This window comes from Rhinatrema bivittatum, chromosome 2 (genome assembly GCF_901001135.1).
Source record: "Rhinatrema bivittatum chromosome 2, aRhiBiv1.1, whole genome shotgun sequence".
NCBI lineage: Eukaryota > Metazoa > Chordata > Amphibia > Gymnophiona > Rhinatrematidae > Rhinatrema > Rhinatrema bivittatum.
The window spans coordinates 791,306,699-791,329,662 of NC_042616.1; the positions used below are offsets into that span (position 1 = coordinate 791,306,699).

General features: G+C 44.1%; 1 protein-coding gene across 4 annotated transcripts in view; it reads right to left on the minus strand.

Annotated features, from left to right (window-relative positions):
* Window positions 1-15,993: 15,993 nt before the first annotated feature.
* Window positions 15,994-22,964, minus strand: part of TRAPPC9 (trafficking protein particle complex 9) — a 1,860,352-nt gene continuing 1,853,381 nt past the window's right edge. For all 4 annotated transcript variants that reach the window (XM_029592072.1, XM_029592073.1, XM_029592076.1 and 1 more), the window contains one exon: window positions 15,994-17,894. In XM_029592072.1, coding sequence (XP_029447932.1) covers window positions 17,715-17,894 — 180 coding nt within the window. In that variant the 3' untranslated portion in view covers window positions 15,994-17,714. The remainder of the gene's footprint in view (window positions 17,895-22,964) is intronic.

Consider the following 22,964-nt stretch of genomic DNA (forward strand, 5'->3'; position numbering starts at 1 on the left):
GTGGCATTGGTGCCGCAATGGATTTTTTTTTGGTAATTCTACTATGCAGCCCATTTTTGTTCAAGTATTTCCTTAGGGGTAGATTTTAAAAGGGTTACGCACATAAGTTATGCCCGTAACCCTTTTAAAACCCCCCCCTGCGCGCGTCGAGCCTATTTTGCATAGGCTCGGCGGCGCGCACAAGCCCCGGGACGCACGCAAGTCCCGGGGTTTCGCTAGGGGGCGTGTCGGGGGGCGTGGTGGTGGCCCGGGGGCGTTCCGGGGGCACGGCCGAGGCCTCCGGAACAGCCCCTGGGTCGGGTGATGGCGCGCCAGCAGCCCTCTGGCAGGTGTAACTTTGTCAACAAAGGTGTGGGGGGGGTGTAGATAGGGCTCGGGGGGGGGGGGGGGGGGGGGAAGGTGGGAGGTGGGAGGAGGCCGAAGGAAAGTTCCCTTCGAGGCTGCTCTGATTTCAGAGCGGCCTCGGAGGGAACGGGCAGCGCGCGCAGGGCTCGGCGCGCGCAAGTTGCGCGCCGACCCCGGACTTTATAAAATACGCACGGCTATGCGCGTATCTTATAAAATCCAGCGTACTTTTGTTTGCACCTGGTGAGCGAACAAAAGTACGCGCGGGCGCACTTTTAGAAAATCTACCCCTTATTGTACATGCTAAAACATCCTCACCACTTTGTTTCAGAGAAGCCTGTATTTCAATTGCTTGTGGATTTTTCTTTGCATCCCAACAAATTTTCCTGGCAGTTGTGTATCTGAAATCTTTCTTGATCTACCTGACCATGGCTTGGTATTTACACAACCCATAAGTAGGACTTATCCGGGTATCTAGTGACTGCTGAATATCCGGTTATATTCAGTGGCCACAAGATAGCTGGATAAGTCAGTTACCCGGCTATCTGGATGAGCTGTGGGTGGGCAATGGGCAGTCCAGGGCAGTGCTACTTAGCCAGAGGGGTTATCCAGGGTGGCCGGTGGCACACGCCTAATTGATCTTTGACAGAGCCAGATACGGAGTAAGCCGAAGGCCAGATTACAGCGGCCGGCTGGGACATACACGCGTGTATGTCCCAGCAGCCGCCCAACCCGTCAGAAGCAAAAGCTTTCAATAGGTGGGGGCTGCCGAGTCACGCCGCTGACAACCCAGCCACTAGCTGCATAATACAGGCACTCCGGAAACATGAATGGTATGATAGAAAAGGCAGGCTGAACGATTGACTGGGTGCTGTATACTCTAGCCAAACCCAATGCCTGTATGGTTTTAGGCCCAATAGACCAGACATGAGACTCAGGGATATTTTTAGAAATTTAGTAAAATGTTTATTATGGTAAATACACGATTGCCAATCACAATTATAAGTGTCTGAGAAGGAAAAGCGCAAGCTCAGCAAATTGCTAGACATCTCAAGCTCGTCCTTGCCTATGTCACAATCTGACAAGGCTTCAATACATTTTTTTCTGATTTCCTTCGCCAAGCATTGATCTTCTCTAAATGCGTCATTCTGGCCCGGCTTCCTTTCCCTAGATCACCTGCACCCAAACATTCATTCTCTCTTTCTTTCATGTCCGAATGTTTGTTCTCCTTCTGCACTCTCTCCCCACAGCTTGCAAGAAGACATCGATCATCTCTTATCACTATCTGCACTTTCCTTTGTAGCTGATTTCCACCGCACAGACTACACATTTGTCCTATGTGGGCCATTCCCGTGTCCTTCACTTTCTGCTGACCAGCCGGCATCCTGCAGCTGTCCTTGTTGCTCACCCCTACCGACACGTAATGGCACACGGGCTTAGTAGGACACAGTTCAGTAAGCAGCTTTATACGCGCCTGCCCCTTCTAAACATTCCATAGGCCCCCCCGCCGGTCATGCAAAACTGCCCCTCCTACCCTTGCTTATCGGCACTCTCACACACACACACACACACACATCCCTCCCTCTATACCCCACCCCTCTAATCTCCCCCACACACTAAGGCATCCCCAGCCGCTCATACACCTTCCACACTCCCACCTCCGCTCGCTGCCAACACCTAACGTCCCCTTCCCAGAAACTGACACAGCCTTCCTACCGCGCTGCTCACCCATGCAAATCCCTTTTGCCTCTTCACACTAACCGAGCACAGCCAGGCGTTCCCACGCACTTTAAGTATTTCTACAGCAAGAGGGTTTGTTTTTTTTCCCCCCCACTTCTTCAGAAACTCTCCTCGCTATTTGTTCTTGACTTTTAAGACACTGATAAATACTTTGAAAATGGAAATGCCTTGTTCTCTCCTCTATACACCCTTGGAGGGAAGCCCAAAAGGCCCTGCCTCCGAGTCTGCAGCAGTTCCCACTTCAACCTCAGAGAGCCCCTGAACTTTCTAGATGACTCAGGGGGGTCTATTTATCCTCTCACAGCCTCATTCCACCATGGCAGACTCAGAAAGCGCTGCCCTTAGACACGGAACAAACCATGAACTCCTTATTCCAAAAAACAGGTCCTTGTATATGGAACACACATTCGTGACGAATCTTAACGGGACCCTACGATAGTGGAACAGAATTCTGAGATTCAGGACACCTCCAGGGTAAAGTAATGTGGGTGCTGTGTTAGTCCACTTGAATGCACAAAAAGTAATATCAACAAACAAAAAAATTATAAACCCTTTAATTGGACTAATTAGCTACAGTTCTTGACTAGCTTATGGGAGACAACACGCCTTTACTCAGCTTTAAACAGAATGGGGCAGATCTTTAAACCTGCGCGCGGGCGTAGATTTCTTCGCTCAACCCGGCGCGAACAAATCTATGCCCGATTTTATAACATGCGCACGCATGTTATAAAATCCAGGGTCGGCGCACGCAAGGGGGTGCACAATTGTGCAACTTGCGCGCGCCGAGCCACGCAGGCTGCCTCCGTTCCCTCCGAGGCCGCTGTGCTGGAGGACTCGGAACCACCCCAGACCGCCGCCACGCCCCCGGACCGCCTCTTTTTTGAAGCCCCAGGACATACACGCATCGCCGAGACTATGCAAAATAGGCTCGGTGCGTGCAGGGGCAGATTTTCTCGGGTTACGTACGTGGGTTACGCGCGTAGCCTTTGAAAATCTGCCCCAATGAGCAGACCAGAGCAAAAGATGTATTAAGTTAGTCCAATAAAATAGGTATCACCTTATTATATACAAATCTAATTTTGGGCCAGATTCATTAAGGCTTTTCTCCCCGTAGGGGTCGATTTTAAGACCCGCACATGCGTGTGGTTCCCAGCACACACACACGGACACGCCAATTTTATAATATGCGCGAGTTGCCATGCGCATGTTATAAAATACGATGTCCTGGTGCACATGCGTGCTGTATTTTAACATCTGCGTGCGCATGTGCGGACGGTCATTTTCAAATTACGCACAGCGACCCGATCGCCCTTTTTCCCAGTTCCCTCCCAGTTCGCTCCAATTAAGGAGTGGACTGAGAGGGAACTTCTCTAACCCTATCCTTCCTCCTTCTTCCCCAACCCCTAAACTAACCACAATTATTTTATTTTTATACTTCCTGCTCCTCGGGAGCAGAAGTAAATCCCGCGTGCCGGCCGGCTGCCGGCACGCATTTCCCTGGGACAGCATCTAGTGGTGCTATCCCAGTCCATTCCCCCATCCCACCCAGACCCCTCCCACCCTTTTTGAAAGGCCCGGCACTTCGGCGCGTAACAGGGGTTTCGCCCAGGCACGCGCGTAACCCCGTAATTCATGCTCGCGGGGCTTTTAAAAAATTTACTTGCTAGTGAATCCGGTAATGTGTTTGCTGATCTCTATTTCCATTTGTTATATTCTAAAACCTGGGGATTTCTGCTTTGGAAGGGTGCTGCTGTCCCTAAGTACAGTATTGCATTTTCTTCACGCTCAAGTGAATTTACATGGAGGTTTATCACGTTACTAAAAGTGGCCTTTACATTTCCGTGAGCCTTTAGGGAGTGAAACCAGCCTAAAGAATCCAACAATTGAAAAGGGCAAAATGTCCCTTCTTTTGTGAACCAGCAGACTAGAAATGTTATGGACTCGATATATATTCAATACATGATTGGTGCTAAATCATCATTCCTGCTCTCATACCATAACAGAATGTAAAGATGGGTTTTCACACTGCGTGTGGCTACTTGTCACATTATAATGGCTTCTGTTTTTAGGTGTTTATAATTTATAACTTCCATGGTTTGTTAACATACAGTAGCACAGCAAATCTCAGGAAAATATAAGATCCAAGGGTCTATCCAATTTGCCCAGCAATTTTTATTTTTTTTTGGGTGGGAAAGTAGCTGCCGCCCCATGCAGGTTACCCCGTGCCTTCTGTTTATGGGTAGGAACTGCAGCTCCATGTCGCTTGTCCCAGTTAACACAAATCACCCCTTTTCTTTATTTCCGTCCTTTAGCCATTAGGGATCCTCTGAATTCCTTTTGAACTCTACGACTGTTCTGGTCTTCACTACCTCTTCCAGGAGGGCATTCCATGCATCCACTGCAGGAAATACCTCTTGTTTTCTTTCAAGAAGCAGTCGATAAGCATCATTGCTGCCAATCAGATCCCTGATTTCTGTCTCCCAGAGCAACTTTTAAAGCTGCAGAATGACTTGAACAAGAACATCTGACATGAAACCAAAATGTCCTCTTTTATTTATTTATTTATTTTATTTATTTGTGATTTTTCTATACCGGCATTCACGGAGTTCGTATCATGTCGGTTTACAGGCTTTATGGCAAAAAGTACAACTCTATCAGTAAAATCTAAAATCGGTTGCTCTGCCCCATCCTACACAGGCAGCTCTTTATATTCTTTTCATTTTTCATTACACACATACATAGCCAATCAATCCTTTATTACCCCTTTCCTTGCATTATATTCTCATGACATCACCTCATGGATCCAGTCATGGATGTGGTTTATTCCTCCATCCAAAGATATACTAATTAATAAGTAATATGATGTAAGCTATAATACATCCCTTTCCTCAATCTTAAATCTTATCTACCATTTTAGATCCAAGGACAAGATGTCCTTTTGTTCTCCATCTTAGATGGAGCATCATGTGATGTTTTTCTCTCTTTCAACTGGAAACACGTTTATCTCCTATTAAAAGGGAACAATTTGAGTTTCATTTATGATCTAATACTCCAGGTGAACTGGTAATAAGGAATTCTATGGCCTGTGAAGGGGGCAGGATAGGGGACAGCATAGATATTTGAAAGGTGGATGCCAAGCAGGCATCGTGTCTGGGGTCTCCCATTCTTGAAATCGAATGTTAACTTTTACATACAGGGATGTGAAAGTCCAGTTTGGGTGGGATGTGACAGCTGGCCAGTTCATCTTTGACCCTGGCCAAAAGACCCTGCCAGGACATAGCTATCTGCACCTTTTCATTCCACGAGAGTTCGGAGGCCAGGGTACAGAATTGTACAGTTTATTGCCCAACCGTCATGGAGCCCTGTCTCAGGCAGAGTCATTCTGAAGCTGAAGAGGATGCTTGAGTGGATTCATCAAAGAGCTTCCTGAATTAGGTCAGGAATACTTGGAGATTGCAGAGACTGGGGTCATCTCTTACCCATAAGGGAGAAGCCCATGCCGGAGCCTGACAAGACAGCAAAGATATTATAATAGACAATTTTGCTTGTTCAGATGCAAAATTGGATGGCTGGAACTCAAATTGAATCAGGCACTGATTTGATGAAGCCTTTGCAGGTTTTGGAATTAGTATCATTAGGAGGAGACAGAGGTAGGCAAAATAAAGGGGTGGTCCAGAATTGAGGTACGAGCAGCAAACGGTTGTGGTGATGTTGGGAGTGGTGTAGCCATCTCTAGGGATGACTGCAATTTATTTAGTTGCAAAGAAAGGTCTTGCAGGACCCCAGTAATGTGATCTTGATTTTTTTGGGTGTTGGACAGCCTGTGAGATGTCCTATAGAAACTCTGGCATAGGAACATCAACTAGGTCCATGACCTGAGCAAACTATCATGGGGCTGGGAAGAGTGGACCCTGGGACTGCTGTCAGATTTGGCCAAGGCATGGTACAGAATCGAGAGGCAGAGACTTCTCCGGGCAGGCAGGATTGAGGTAGGCGGAGTCCATTCAGAAGTAGGAGACAAGTAAGAATCAGGCGGCAGGCAGCAGATGGAACAAAAGTCAGGAACCAGGCCGAGTCTCAACTGAAAGTCAGAATCAGGAACAGCGAGACACAGAGAAATGAAGAAACAGAATCTGTTGCTCAGGCACCTGCTCAGAGGAGAGAGCTTCCTTTTATGTTAGAGCACTGGTGATGTCATCAGTCCATGCCACAGGAAATCCAGGGTGCTGCTGAGTTGCTATAGGCCCCTACTCAGAGCAGCAGAGTGCAGCAGAGAAGCAGGATACTGGCAGCTCTGCTGGGAGGTCCCAGCAAGTCGAAAGACACAGCACTGGGCTAGGGACTTTGAGGTACAGGATGCCAACCGCAATGCAGCACTCCATGAGTGGTGGCATGTTCCAACGAGCATTTGCACTCATAACTTTCCAGCTTTTCTCTCTTGGCTAGCTGCTTTTCTTGGCTTCCTTTTCGGCCCTTATGCTTACTTAGCATTGGACTATTGAACTAATTAATTTTATTTTCTTCACCCTCTTCCTATATTTGTCAGGCTTGACATTCCAATCCCATTGTCTTTCTTCACTACCCTTCCTCTATTTAAACACCTGATGACATATGACTGGAATTTTTCACTTGCAGGCCGATGCAGAAAAGTGTGTTAAGCCAAATGCATAGCTTTACCTACACTTGAACGCATATTTTGTAAACGAAAACCTTAATTCCAACGCAGGAAAGAGTTTTACACTCACAAAATGTGCATTAAAAAATTTGAGCCCTGCTTAGCGCCCTTGCATAGAAATCCCATGCAAATGAGGGCATTTAGCAGTACTCCCCAATGCAGAGAGCTGCGCTTGGCCTGACCCCAGTTTTGATTTGCTGGATACTTTACTCCCGGTCAGAGATGGGAGTTAAGTTTCCATCCCTACTGTGTGCAGCTGTGCTGGCATAAAGATTGTAAAACAAAGAAGTCTTCCCCTCCCACACTGTTTTCTGAGGTTGGCCAGATAGTCGGATAAGTACTGAATTACCTGGCAATGTGGTGGCGGCTAACCATGATCAGATACGCTGGATAAACCACTGCCACTTTGCTGAATAAATATGAACTTAGAAGGCTATCTGACCACAGTTAGCCATGCCACATAGCCAGACAAGAACAGACTTATCTAGTTATTTGGCCAACAGGAATAATCTTCTTTTGTGACTTTTCTAATCCCCATTTTCTGAGTTAAAATGCGTGTTCAATTTCTGACATAATGCACATTTTGCAGTCAATGCACTTTTTTAAAACTCCCAGTGCATTAGCTTAGCAGCCAAAACCGTGAGCTGAAATCCAATGCACCGTTTCTTAATGTAATGTGTAGCCTGCTGCATCGGCCCCTTAGTATTCTTCTTCCTGCCCGACAGGTGTAGACTCTCTTTACCATACAGCCCTTTAACGGTTCCATCCACGGCCCCAGCCTCCTGAATATCTAAAACCACCTTCTTTTCACCATGGTTTCAGCCACACGTGAAAGTTGTCTGTAGGGCTTAGCTTTTCCTTTCCCTTTCCGTGAACAGGTAACACTTCTGAGAAGGCCATGTGTGCCCATGCTGCTTCCCCCAGAATCTGGCAAGCTCTTTGTACTGTGTGAATGCTGTTTCTAGTGGGGGGGATCGGCTGTCCCCAGATGAACGATAACATCGATTTTACAGTCCTTACTTTCCTCTTTGATTGCACTGACCATCGGCTTTGCGATTCTGCCAGCTGAGGACCCTGGAAGGCTTAATTTAACTATTGTGTGTCCCTCAAAATGATCCCCAAGTTAATTTCTCTGATGATAGTCCCCCCAGCAGAAGGAGTTTTCTGCTGCAATGTTTGGTAATATATTTAGTTTGATAGTATTTTGGGGTTCGGGTGTAGATTTGCTGATATTTTTTTTTAGTTCCTTTACCACTTCAGTTTTCATGTCCGCAGTATTGTCAGTTTCCAAATGCAGAGAAAGAGTTTTGAAAGGGTATCGGGAGGTGTCTCTGTGTCATAGGGTCTTAGCCTCAGGGGAATCACAGTGGGGATTCATTGCTTGGTGTTTGAATGCTCTGAGGGAGTGGGGGAAGACTTGCTGTATGGGGGAGGTGGGAGACTCTTCTAATGGCAGCTAGTTCTTTAAGTTTTCCATTATGGAGAGCTTCAAACAGACTGGGCAAACACCGAGCATTCAGATGCTCTGCCTTAGGACTGAAGCACCACACATTCTTATTTACTTTAGAGCTTTTATGTAGATACATTAAATTAGTACTTTTCAGGGATTTCCTCTCCCATCTCCAACGTCCTTTCATTCTGTCCCTTTTACCCCCAAGCATTGAGATTCACATTCCAGATCAGCTGTGCAGTGGAGCCCGCAGAAGGAAAAGTGCCATCCCCATCAGCCCATGTGCCGCATATTTGACATCGTTGTCTATGTATTCTGTTAAGCCTATTGTAATACCTGCGGGGTGCAGGCTCTGCCTGCAGAAAGGTGCGAGTGAACTGAAATTACAATTGCAAGTACATAAAAAACATTTGCAGCTGCAAAGCTGTCAGCATGAAACACCCCCCCCCCCCACAAAGACAGAGCAGTAGATTTGAGGCAGGTAAGGGAGGGGCTTAGATAATACTGGATTTAATGGTGTTTTCCCAGGGTTTATCTAATTGGATTTGAATTTAATTACTGGCTTTTCCAAATCCAAGCTCAAGGTGATTTGCAATTCAGGTGCGGTATTGTAGGTCCCTGCCCCAGAGAGGGCTTACATTCTAAGGGGGTTATTTTTCAAGCTACGTTATGGGCTTTTCGCGTGCGTTAAGGCGTTTTTCGCCTGCGAAAAAGCACCATAACGCATGGCGCTATGCTAATTTACAAAAGGGGTGGAGTTTGGGGCGGGATTTCTGGCCAAGTGGGCTGGCTTCGCAAATTGCAAAGCCATATCGCACAGTTTTATGGCTTGATGTCACCCAGGTAGAGAGTCCATCAAGCTAGGTTGAGAGAACTTTGTACAAATCTCATCTTTGGGTGAATTTCCTCACTCCGAAGGTCATCAAATCTTCACAAGAGAGCACTCTTCTATTCGTACGTCTCACTCTGAATGTCAAAGTGGCTCCTAACTCCTACACTACTACCTAATCCTCTCCTCGAGTGACTAGGTGGGTCTCATATAGAGGTATAAATACCTAACTACTATGAGGGCCTTATAGCTAGTCTCCCCCCCTCTCTCTCTCTCTCTCTCCGCCCCCCCCCCCCAATGGTTATAGGTAGGAATTACAACAATTGTGACACTTATCGCACTCTGCGGTAATACCTATGCGAGTGCTAAGATAGCGCACTTAGCACGTCACTCTGAATCTAGGGCTAAGTTGGTACTGATTTGAATCCTAGATTCTCAACCCCCTCCCCCTGTTCTAACCACTAGGTCATTCCTCCACAGAATTAATTTTTTCTGCACCAGAAAAAATGATCAGGGTTTAACTGACCCTGGAAATTTGGCAAGTATTCAGGACTCCCTTCAGGTGCAGGGCTCCAGTTCACTCTTTCAGGTAAAGGCCCCAGAGCGTCAGTACTCCATCAGGAATAAGTAGAAGAGTGAACTTCTAAATTCATTTCTGAGGGACATTTTGAGAGGTATGGTAGGCATGAAAGACATGTCAAACAAGTCACCGTACATGAGTCAGCCAACTGCCCATGATGGGAAAAAAAAGCATGATTAGGAGTGGAACCAACTATGGAGATAAAGGGGAAAGAAACAGAATTCACTTGTTACAGCTAGAAATGGGCATTCAGCAGCTCACACCTTTACTCCTGGAAGAAATCTGCACACAAACATTTAAAATTCTGAAAAATAACACAATAAACATCACAGTCTTTCAACAATTAATTTAAAATGTAATACAGAGAATTCATTACTTAAATATGCAGAATTTTAAATATTTTGAGCAGAATTTCCCTAGAAGTACACTGTAAGAGTATCCCTTCCACCCTCTCTCCCTGCTCCCTGGCCAGTCTCCTTTTCATTTTAAATTCTCAGGCTCTTTTACCCTCATCTCATCCCCCCCCCCCCCCCAGGCTCAACCCCTTTCACAATGTCCACACCCAGAGTTTGACCCCTCTCTCAATATTGCCCCTTACACAGGCTCCCTCTGTCCCCCTCTCTCTCATACACACAAGCACACACCCTCACACAGGCTCTCCCCCTCTCTTGCATACCTCTACCCCATACAGGCTCCTTCTCTTACACAAAAACTCCCTTACACAAGTCCCTTCTCTTGCACACACAGGCTCCCTCCTCTCTCTCGCACACACACACACCTACACAAGATCACTCTCTCATGCACATATCCTCACACAGGCTACCTATCTCTCACTCTCACACAATCTTGCATACAGGCTCTTTCTCACACAGACACCTACACACAGGTTCCCTCTCTCACATAATTTCCCTTCACATGGGTTCTCTTTCTCACACACACTCATCCCTTCACACAGGCTCTCTCTCTCACAAACATACACCCTCAAACACACACACACACAATCCCTTTTTTTACACCACCAGCTTCCAATCTCTCACATATATGCACACTCCCTCAATCTTCTCACATAGGCTCCATCTCTCCTGCACATACACCCTCACACAAGCTCTCTCTCTCACACACACACAGGCTCTCACTCACTCTCATCAGTTGAGTGTGATGGCTCTGCTCGTGGCACACTAGGCCTTCACATCTTTGCCACAAGCGGGATGGGCTCCATTTGTGACACTCAGGGCCTGTTTACATCTTCATCTTAAGTGGGGTGAACTCCACTTGTGGCATGCCTGGTCTTCACCTCTTCACCATGAGTAGGATGGGCTTCGCTTAGGTACACTGGGCCTTCACATCTTCGCCACGAGTTGGATGGGCTCTGCTTGCAGCATGCCGGGCCTGCTACATCTTCACTGCAAGCGGGATGGACTGCTTGCGGCCCGCTGTGCCTCTCTCCAAATTCTGTGCAAAAAATGGAAATTCTGAGCAAATTCTGCACTCCACTGTAGCGCAGAATTCCTCCAGGAGTAGCAGAGAAAGGTGCTGCCTAGAAGCAATCAATTTTGGTGTATCTGTGACTGTCTGGAGCTGATCATCCTTGATGAGGAAAGTAGAGCAAAGGCAGTACAATCTTCTGGGGAAGCTAGACATTTTCAAGATGAGTTAGAAGGAAAGGAGATTAATGAATGGAAGATCTTGGGGAAATGCAGCACAAAGAGGGTGAAAGGATATGGTTTTAAAATGCACTAGTACATGATATGAATTCTTAAATAAGTGCTTCATGTTTCATGTCACTATCTATAAGGTATACGTGAATACCTTTAGTTGTATGTGTCGAGAACCCCACTACTAGGAATATACCGACAATTTATGTAGACGAGAAGAATCTCTATTTGGTGTACATTGCCTCCATGTGGGCTTCTGTGTTGGTTACTCCTTACTACCATAAAAAGATGAAAGATCTACAGAGAATGTGGATTTTTGAGTTGACCTTTGAGGAGGCAGGCTGGAGTTTGCCTACTCCTATTTTGTCCCTTTTTGATTTAGAAGGGAGTACCCTTAAGAACATAAGGAATTGTCATACTGGGTCACACCAAGAAGCCCAGCATCCTGTTTCCAACAGTGGCCAATCCAGGCTACAAGTACCTGGCAAGTACCCAAACACTAAGCAGATCCCCTGCTACACATGCCAGTAATAGCAGTGGCTATTCCCTAAGTCAATTTGATTAATAGCAGTTAATGGCCTTCTCCTCCAAGAACTTATCCAAACCTTTTTTAAACCCAGCTACACTAACTGCACTAACCACATCCTCTGGCAACAAATTCCAGAGCTAAATTGTGTACTGAGTGAAAAAGAATTTTCTCCTATTAGTTTTAAATGTGCTACTTGATAACTTCTTGGAGTGCTCCCTAGTCCTTCTATTATCCGAAAGAGTAAATAACCGATTCACATTTACCCGTTCTAGACCTCTCATGATTTTAAAACCTCTATCATATTCCCTCTCAGCTGTCTCTTCTCCAAGCTGACATTTAGGAGTAAGATCTGGGCTGCAAAGAAGAAAGGGTAAATAATTTCTTTTGAGAAACTGATTTTTTCATTTTTGTGTATTTTGCTTTAGAGGAAATTATGTCCTTCCTTCATATGGATTATTTTGTTTAATTCAGCAACTAAATTCAGCAAATAGAATTTGTTGCAAGAGGATGTGGTTAGCGCAGTTAGCACAGTTTAAAAAAGATTCAGAGAAGTTCTTGGAGGAGAAGGCGATTAACTGCTATTAATCAAATTGACTTAGAGAATAGCCACTGCTATTACTGGCATCTGTAGCATGGGATCTGCTTAGTGTTTGGCTCGTCTACATAAATTGTCACTGTCACGAAGAAAGGAGTTTTTCAGGAGACTCTCATTCAGAGAGATCGAAGGATCCATCAGAGGTCAACAGAAGTAATCGATTTTATGCATTCATGAGAGGAGGAGAGAAAATGAAGGTAATTGTGGCACCTGTCTGTTGTTAACCGCCTCATACCATCAGGATATTCTGGAGGAGGTTGGATGTGAAGTAGTCATCTGAATCAAGGTATGACAAGGGGATTGTATTGTATGGCATCTAAATGTATTGAATAAACCTAGTCCACCAATAGTGGGGGGTGGGGAGTGGAAAAAGAAGAGTAAATGAAAACAGTAAAGAGTAACAGATTTATTGGAATTAAATTATGTAATGGATTTCGTGGACAAAGACTTGTAAATTGTCAATCAATTCATTTCTGTATTAATTATCAGTAAGTTTATGCTGGAACCACTGTCATCAGTCAATGTGATTATTACTGTGAGCCTTAGACTTTTAAACAATGCTCAGGGTCTTAGAGGTGAGCCTCTCCCTCACTCCTCCCCAACAGGGAATCCTGGAAAACAGAAGATTTAAGAATGGTATGGGACGTTTGGATATCTTGAGCCCTTGAAATGGAGGGTTGCCTGTGGACTCCTCAATGAGGACCTCAGCTTATAAATATATTTATTTATGCAGGACAACATGAATGCCAGTCCCATCAGTAGTAGTTCCATTGTCTGAACATTGGGCTGCTTTTTGATCCACAAAGATCACTATAAACTTTAGTCAGTCTCTGACTGTTCATAACTAAGGAAAATTCAGTTGAAATCAGAATTGTAGTCAGAAAAGGGATATTATAATGATGATAAAACCATAAGATTTTCCACGCCTGGCCAGACAAAAGGTATACATCAGCATCCTATCTCCAACAGTGGCCAATCTGGGTCCCATGCTCCAATTACAGAATTATTACAATGTTACATCCAATGTAGTGGAGGCTTTAGAATGCACCATAGACACCCAAAAGGGGTTGAATTAGCATGTTTGAAACTTGAAAGCATTGAGGATACCAATTTTTCACATTAGCATATTGATTGAATGCCTAAACTAGAGTAGTGAAAATGTCTATGACAGGAAGTTATAGTATTCAAATCTTGGATCTGAGAATATTGTTTTCTGAAAATTCATGGTTTCCCCCCAAAAACAATCATTAACTATGGAGATTATGATCGTCAGAGAGATAGCCGTGTTAATGTGATGAAGCAAAAATGATAAGAGGAAGGTGGCACCTTTTAGACTAACCAAGTTACTAAGGTATAAGCTTTCAAGCACAGAGTCCACTTTGTCAGATGCCTAAAGTGAGGTGCAGCCAATGAATAATAATATATATGGGGATGGGGGGAGGGGGAAGAATACACAACAAAGAAAAGGCACTGAATTGGGCAGGCAGGGTGTGGAAACAAGAGTGTTAATAGCTTTATAGTTCAGACTATTGACAACTGAGAAAAGGATGAAAAGTGTGTCATGAAGCCATTGACTTTGTTCAAAGAGAAAACCCCCAAGACAAAGACCTTCTAAGGACAGCCTAAGGATTAAGATAGGAAATAATCACAATTTGTGTGTTGCTTTCAAATAGTGCAAGCCCAGCTCTAGATATCAGAGATGTATTTTTTATGTTTAACCTCCACTGGCTCCCCATCTCCTTCAGAATACTATACAAGATCCTTACCGTTATTCACAAAACCCTTCACAACCCAAACACTGCACTCAGACATTAAAATAAAGACTTGGCTCTTTAAGCAGGCCTTCACTTAACTCCTCGCCCCTCCCTTTGCTAACACACGACCCATATCACCTGTACATATTCCTCTCTGAGTTATCCTCTATATGATGATTTAGTTACTTTGTTACTGGTGTTCTCTCCTTTCATTGCCTATCCTTCCCCCACTATCCTTTTAATCTCATTAATTACAACCTTTTACATATTTGCCATTTTGTTCACCCAGTATTTTTGTTCAATGTAATTTCTTCACCTTTTTCCTTTTCCTCCTCTGTATCCGTTATATGTAAACCGATGTGATGTATACTACATAAAACTCTTAAATAAATAAATAAAAATAAAATAAATATTACTATTGATGTTTTTTTCTGGGACTGCATTTTTTACCATTTCTATGCCCAATTTAAACTGCCAACATTTTATCTCTGGACTGTGCTGATGAAAGCTGAATTTCCATGGCAGGGTACACACCTAGGCACACTGGAGCTGCAAACTACGCTTAAGCAGGAACTTTGTCCTGAGTCTTTGTGATAAAGGAGATGATGCATACCCCTAACATTCCATAGTGGTACAAGCTGCATTGCGCTAGTTATTGAATTTTTAAATTTTTTTAGCTACTGTTAGAATGTTTTTTACCATTGCCTTGGACAGAGGTTTCCTGAAAAGGCAATTAATACAGTTTAAAAAAAAAAATGAAATGGAATCACTTGTGCAAATGACCTTAAATGTATCTGAGGAAGAGGAAGTAGTAGGAGGCTATGGGGGATGGGTGAGGGAGTATATAAAAAAAGGAAAAGATTAAATAAAACATTGTAGGGGTAATTTTCAAAAGCACAGTTTTACGTGCATAAATGGGCTTTTAGAAAATTGCCCTGGGGATGTGCATCTAAAAGTATGTATAGAAGTGATTTTGCATGTACTTTTCTGTGTACCTAACAAAGTCATTGCCAGGAGAGGAATTTGGGGCAGGGAACCATTTACCCATATACTTTAGATTAGTCCATGTATATGTACACATTTATATCTGCTCCAAGCAGGCGTGTCTGCTGCGCAGCCATACTGAAAATTTGAGCTGAAATTTGCATGTACTTTCTACATGCAGTTTCAGCCCTGATATAATATTAACCTCCTTGTGCATTGAAAACTATGCTTTTTTCTGGGCCTGCAGTTTTTACCATTTCTGTGACAATTTAAGCTGCCAGTATTTTATCTCTGGACTGCTGAATAATTCAGGAAAACAGATCCATGAATACTTTTAGCAGGTTACACGATGTACTCCCCTTTGTGTGTTTAAAAAATAAACTCCTGGGAAATGCCGTTAATAACAGAAAAGAAGGTCGTGAAAACCATACGTATGTTTGGATTTTCTAGCGCTCATCAAGTTCCTGTCATCTTCAACACAGCAACTTCTGCAACCCATGGGGGAGTTTCAGAGGCCATTGGTGCAGTTTAGCATGAGTTATCGAATATATGCACGGATGAACAGACGGACGGGCCGAATCACTGCCATGGCACTTTTGGTACTCTGTGATGAAACGCTGATCCTTTACTGTATTGTGCAGTATAAGTGGCATGAGCGCTCTCGCACTAATGCTTTATTTGAAATTGTCTTTGCGTTGATGTGCTCCAAAGCCTGCAGTATTAAGTCTACAAATAGATCTTTCATAGTTGGTTAAATTGGTCTTTTCATTTCGGATATTTTAAAACGTCTTCTCTGGTAATATGTAAACATGTCTTACACATCAATGATTAAAAACTCAGGTAAATACGCTGTCGAATATTATATAGAGATCTGTTTCTTTATTCAACTTTTTTTGAAAAACTACAGCACAATAAGCAGTTTACAGTGTGTTCACCTACCAATACAATCAGAATTATAACATACAGCATAGGATAACCCTAATGGCTAACATCACAGTAAGCAAAGAAAAGCAGATTTATATGTAGATTACTCACACCCATGTGTACTGGCAGAAAAGCTTCATTCAGAAGGAAAGGACTGACTACAGTAATGGAAAGCATGCCTTAACATTTGAAACCAACTAGCCTTTCTGGGCCTTCGATTGTCCAGGAATGCCTGCGACTGGCCTTCAGCTGTGCCAGTGGTGTGGCTGTGTCCCACACTGAACAACAGAAATCATTTGGATTCAGGACAAACTCTGAGAATTTGTAAACAGACCCCCAGCAGGCCTCGGGTTCATCTCAGCAACTTCCGCCCGGATTAAATAGAAAGTGAGGCAAGTAGTGTATACACCGAATACGGACGGTTATATTAAAAAAAAAAAATAACAAAAACCAACCGCAACAACAAAACAAACTACAATGGTCCTGTCGACCTTCTCCATGGAAATTATATTTAATGGTGAATTATTTTCTACTTAGATTACAAGTATGGGTGCTGTCATCGCTGGTTTTGCTTTGCATCTTAGTTCAGTAGAAGTCCACTGAAATATAAGTATTTCATTGTTTGTTCTTGCTCACATCACTTCTTTTTATAATACGGTAGGATGTAAACATGTACATTTGTTAAAAAAAAAAGATGTATAATGTTATAATTCTACTAATTATTCACTGAATTTGGATGAAGACATATATGCCATTGCTGACATCACTGGTACATCTAATGATTCTCTCCATGCTCATTGCATGTTGTATGGCAATGTTTAAAGAAGACATTTCCTAATGGAATGTTTTCAGTTTGATTGCATTTCCAAATTGCTGTTGCCTTCCAAAATATAATTTCCTTGATACAGGTCGACAGACAAGAAATTCTGCACTGGGAATGAAGCCATTGTGGTCCTATTATTCGAAGACCATCTGCACACGGTAAGAATTTGGGATTCCTGCATCACTTTCTTCATGGTTAGCCCAGGTGAGAGCTGCTGAGATGAAGTTAGATCTGCTGAAATCCATCTATGAATTCTGTTAGGTTTATTCTGAATCATTTTTGTACTCATATTGCCATGCATTGTGTTTTGATTTCATTCTGTATTTATTTGACACCATTGACACATGCTGGACCTTAGATGATTTTGGCTCATCTCCTTTTCTACGGAATATTCCACTGCTGGGATGTACTGCTGTGCATGCACTTGCTGTCTCTCACCCTGCCTTGCTTTGAGCCATATTCGCTAACAGCATGATACAAATTTTCAGCCACATGGGTGCCCTATTTAACTGAAAGCGAGATTGACCAACCTTATTTTCTTCTACACAGACTACTGATAATTTCCACAGAATATGGAAAAAAAATCCATACTGAGGGTAGAACAATATCCCTATGTATGATAACGGTTCTAAATGGGCTTGAAAAGCAAGTTGCAATGGCATTACTATGTGAAGCAACAACAATAGCTTGTACAATGGCCAAATAATGTTATGCCTGTCCCGACTCTCAACCACCTTCCAAAATGTGCAGGGTTCTGGTCGGAGTAAAGCACATTCAATTTAAAGATGTCCCAGGCATTCCCCTTGGCAAAGAGATCATCAGGATTTAAATCTAAAACTTTGTTTGGAGCACCGGATCGACTGCACGAATGTGCACACTTGGCAGGCAGAACCAAGACAGAGGAAGCTCCCTGCTGGAGTTGTCATCATGGAACTTAATGTTCAGGTAGAAATCGCCCGTGTACAGAAAGAGAAGGGCTCCACAACATAGAGAGTTTTCCGTTGGTTTTACCTGCAAGACAGACAGGGTCAAAATTAGTTCTAATGGAGTTCAGCAGGGCTCATGTAAATATCTTGTAGAATTCTCTTCTTCCTCCGGTGCTGCTCATTCTAAAGTCACAACTTATGCTTAATTCATTAAAAGGCTCTGCTCACTTTTTAATATCATGTTTATGCAGAAGGCAATTTATTGTCACATAAGGTTAGGATCAAACAGAGTTTTTCTTACCATTGTTCATAGGCAAGCTACTGAATTGGTACATGGTAAACAGATAAACTATTATAAAAGTAATTTTAAGAATTCATGTGCTACCAGAAAAACAAGCCTCTCTAGGAGAGGCATATTATATTTATGTAATTCCAAATTCATTTGACAAGGCCAATACAAGTTAAGGAGAACATTAAAAAAAAAAACAAATAAATGAACATACTGTTTTAATGAGAACATGAATGGATCAAATGCTTTACAGAGTAATAACACACCTAAACAGACAATTTAATTTGATATGTTGTGTAGAGCTGCAGAAATCTGAGACGTACCCTACCATTTTTGAGTGTCCTTTCACTGCTAAAAATTAGCATAACATTAGTTGCTTGTATGTGATTGCTCTATGGCTTACAACTCAAATTGGCTCATTTTACTGATCAAAATTCGATTTCGACATGCTCAGTTGCTGTGCATTGAAAACAGAGTACAAACACTAGGTTGTGTTCTTTCTGTAGCTGATATCAATAGTAGGGTATTGGCATTGTGAGACAATAGGCCAGATTTTAGTACCTATGAGTGGGCGTAGATTTGTGCGCGCACAAATCTACGCCCGATTTTATAACATGTGCACACAGCCGCACACATGTTATAAAATTCGGGGTCGGCGCGTGCAAGGGGGTGCACACTTGTGCACCTTGCGCGCACCGAGCCCTAGGGGAGCCCCGATGGCTTTCCCTGTTCCCTCTGCCCCCCCCCCCCACCTTTTCCTCCCTTCCCCTATCTAACCCGCCCCAGCCCTATCTAAAATCCCCCCATACCTTTATTTTGGAAGTTGCGCCTGCCTCTGAGTGTAGGCGTGTGATCCCCCGGCACGGCCAGTGTGCCGGAGGCCTCGGTCCTGCCCCGCCCCCGCCCCTTTCACAAAGCCCCGGGACAAACTCGCGTCCCGGGGCTTGTGTGCATCGCCAGGCCTATGTAAAATAGGCTCGGCGAGCATAGAGCTTTTAAAATCTGCCCCAATGAGTACATCATTGCCAATACTGCCTGGTACTGTGCACTTGGGGCACCTATTTACTAAGATGAGTTAATTGTTGAATTCATTATTGATAATGCAGAGATAGAAATTTAACTTGAGAAAAAGAATTTACCTCTAGCAAGTGTTCTCACACATGTGGGTGATATTATTGTAATTTCACCTGCTATGCAGCTTCATTGTACCCTATGACACATCCCCGCCAGTAGAGGTCTCCTTGGAGCATGCTGTCCCCATCAGTTCCACACGGCTCATCAAGCTTAGCCTGTGGTGCAGCCTCCTAGCCACCAGGAATCCTCGGCGACCCATGTGTGAAGCCTTGCCAAGCTCCGCCTCCTAGCCTGCACCACATCCAAGCCTCAGCCCTCCATAATCCAGTCTTCACTTTCGCATCAAGTCGCCCTTGGCTCCATGTACTAGCCACTGCTGCCTTGTGGCCTACCCAAGCCTTCCTACCAGCTTCAGGCTGTGGTGGGATGGACGTCATTGTCACCCTGCCAGCCTTCCTGTGCTAAGGGGAAACGTTTTGTGCACAAATGGGAAAAGATGTGGGCAAGCGTGCTTGCTCAGAGGGAACCTTGATCATGGGACTTACACCATACTGAACATTTTTTCCACCTGAAGCCATAAGAACATCTTATTGAAGACTTTCTTGCTGCAAGAAACACTGCTTTAATTTCTGTGGAAAAAGTCATGGTCTAGAGCAGTGTTTCCCAACTGGTGTGCCGTGACTGACCTGCAGGTGTGCTGTGAGAGCTGGGTATGAAAAGATGAAGCGCCAGCAGGCATCCGTTTCGCTCCCTTCCTGGACTGCAGGATGTCCTCCTGCCGGCAAAGGGTATCGGAGAGAAGTGACTATCCGCTACTGCTTCCCTCTTTGCTAGCTCTGTCTTGCAAGACACTCAGGCCTCATACTGTTACGATTAGAGAGGCAAGCCAGCAAAGGAAAAAGTAACAGCAGTAGTACGTGCTGCTCAGACTTGTGCTGGCTCTGGGGAGGGAGGAGAAACAGCTAAATGTGCCAAGGAGGATGGGGGGAAGGGAAGGGTAGGTGATGATGCCATGGAGGTGAGGGGATAATGATGGGCTGGGTGGCTGGACCAGGTAGGGAATGATATACCAGAGAGGTAGAAGGAGAGGGACGTGAAGAAGAAGATGATAGTGCCAGGGGAGAGGAAAGATTACGAGGATGATGGTGCCAGAGGGGTAGAGGGAAGGAAAGAGAAAGTAGGGATGATTCCAGAGGGTGGAGGGAGAAGGTAGTGATGAGAGGGATGGAGGGGTGGAGGGAGAGAGAAGGGAAGAAGATGATGCCAGGGGAGAGGGAAGAGAAGATGGTGATGAGGCCAGAAGAGTAGAGAGAGAGAGGGGGAAGGGAAGAGGACGTGGTGATGTCAGGTGAGTGGTGGTGGTGGTGGTGGTGATGCCGCCAGGGGATGGAGATACAGGGGTTGGGGGAGAGGGAAGATGGTAATGATGCCAGCAGAGAGGGAAGACGAGGCGATGATGTGAAAAGGGTGGAGAGAAAGTGAAGAGAAGGCAGTGATGATGCCAGGGGGGAGAGAGAGATTAAGGTGATGATGATACCAGGGAATGGAAAGAAAGGGAAGGAAAGAAAGTGATGATGCCAGAGGAGAGGGAAAACAAGGTGAGGATATTGCCAGAGGGTGGAGGGAGAAAGAAGAAAAAGCGGTGATGCCAGTGGCTGGAGGGGTTGAGAGAGAGAGAGAAGGAAGCAAGGTGATGTCAGGAGAAAAGGAAGAGAAGGTAATATTGATGCCAGCAGGGTGAAGAGAGAGGGAAGGTGGTGGGGATGCCAGAAGGGTGGAGGGAGAGGGATGGTGATGATGCCATGGTGTGGGGTGAGAGAAGGGAAGAAAAAATGATGATAGGAGAAAGGAAAAGAAGTTGATGATGCTAGGGGGTGTGGAGGGAGAGGAAAAGGAAGGTAATGATGCCAGGGTAGTGGGGAAGAGGGAAGAAGGAAGGGAGGATAAAGTGATGATGATGATAGGAGTTTGGAAGAAGGGAAGGTGATGGTGCCAGGTGAGGGGGGAAAAGGAAAGGGAGAGTGATGATAGTAAGGGGCAGAGAGAGAGAGAGGGAAGGCGATAATGCCAGAGGTGGAGTGACAGGGAAGAGATGATGATGATTGTGAAGGTGGTGGTGTGCCATGATGACATGAACCCTGTTCTGGGTGAGCCATGACACATAAAAGACTGGGAATCACTAATTTATAGCATCCAGCACTCAACATCCAGGCTGTTACTGTTATGAGCAAAGGCTGGAGTGAAGAAATAACCCAACATACTGAGTTAATAGGTAATGGAAAGACAGGCAGGTGGATTGGTTGGATAACTGAAAGTCGTTGCAGCCAAGGAAGCCAAGCCTGGTATGGCCATAAAGAGGCTAGTAAAACTTTTTCTTCCTGCCTTGTCTCAGTTTCAGAATTATTTTTGTGATTAGGGCTATAGGTGGAAAAGCAGATATTAGATCTTTTAATCACAAAATTGTCAAGGCATCTGAAGCTAAGGCCATTGGATCATGGTTGAAGAAACTGCAAAATGATCCATTGGAGGAACTATCAATTTTTGAAATGTGTTTTGAAGAGTGTTCTTGTGGAGTGACCATTTATGAGGCTGCAAATTACGGCTCAAGGAATCTGTCACCGTGATGGATTTTGTGTGTGTGTGTGTGTGTGTGTGTGTGTGGTGGACAGATTTATCTCTCTCTCTAGTGCCCAAGTCCATATTCTTAGGGCTTTCTAACACAATGCTTTATGTAGTACATTGCTAATTTGTTGTCCGTTTGAATCTGTCCACTGAATAAACAAATATTTGAGAATTGAGAGTGATCTGTTGAAATTTCTTAAATCTTTGAAAACCTGATTTATGTCAACTGGTAGTACAGTGATAGTAGAATACTGTGCTTACTTGCGATTTGGTTAACTATATTGAGATAAGGTGCTCTGATCATAGTTATTTTATGTGATTTTATTGTATATTGCTTTGGGCAATTTTTATCTGTAAAGTGATTAAGTAATTATGCAAAATAAATAAATATGAAGGACCTTTCCTTTTATGAATGGTTTGAAAGCTAGAAGTCCTCTGAAAATAGCTGTGAGCTCCAAGATTTATGTGAAGAGATTGTTTTTGTTTGTTTCAACTTCCTTGAGAACAGAGATCGCACAAGTGGGTTCCTCATGCTTGAATGGATGCAATCATCGTTAATGTCACAATTAGAGGTGGATGGAAATTTTGACCCTTGAGAAGGTTGCATGGGTGAGTGGACTCCAGAGAGCTGCAAAGTGGGAGAGTAATTGGCATTCTATGAGAGAGAGGCTGAGCAAACTAGTTCCAGTACCACTTAGTGCCATTGAGGTATCCTCATTTAAAGTCATGTATGCAGGGGTTACATGTACTGTTGCTGCCATGTGATCAAGCAGCTCCATGAATCTTCTTTCAAAGACTGAAGTTTAACAGTGAAATGAATTCATCAGTGATAGACTGTGGTGTATCTCTGGACCCTTGGTCCGAGGCAGGATTGATTCTATCTGCAGGGAGGAGCCCTATATATGCCTATATATATATATATATATATATATATATATATATATGCCTATATATGCCTATATATGCAGGGAGGAGCCCTATATATGCCGATGACGTGCAGATTCTGATTCCCATAACAGAATCAATTACCAAATCGCTCTCGCTCTGGAACAACTGCCTACAATCTATCACCAGTCTCCTCAGCAGTCTTAACTTAGTTCTCAACACCTCAAAGACCGAATTACTCCTCATCTCCTCCAACCAAGACAACCTCACTCCACAGACCCAACG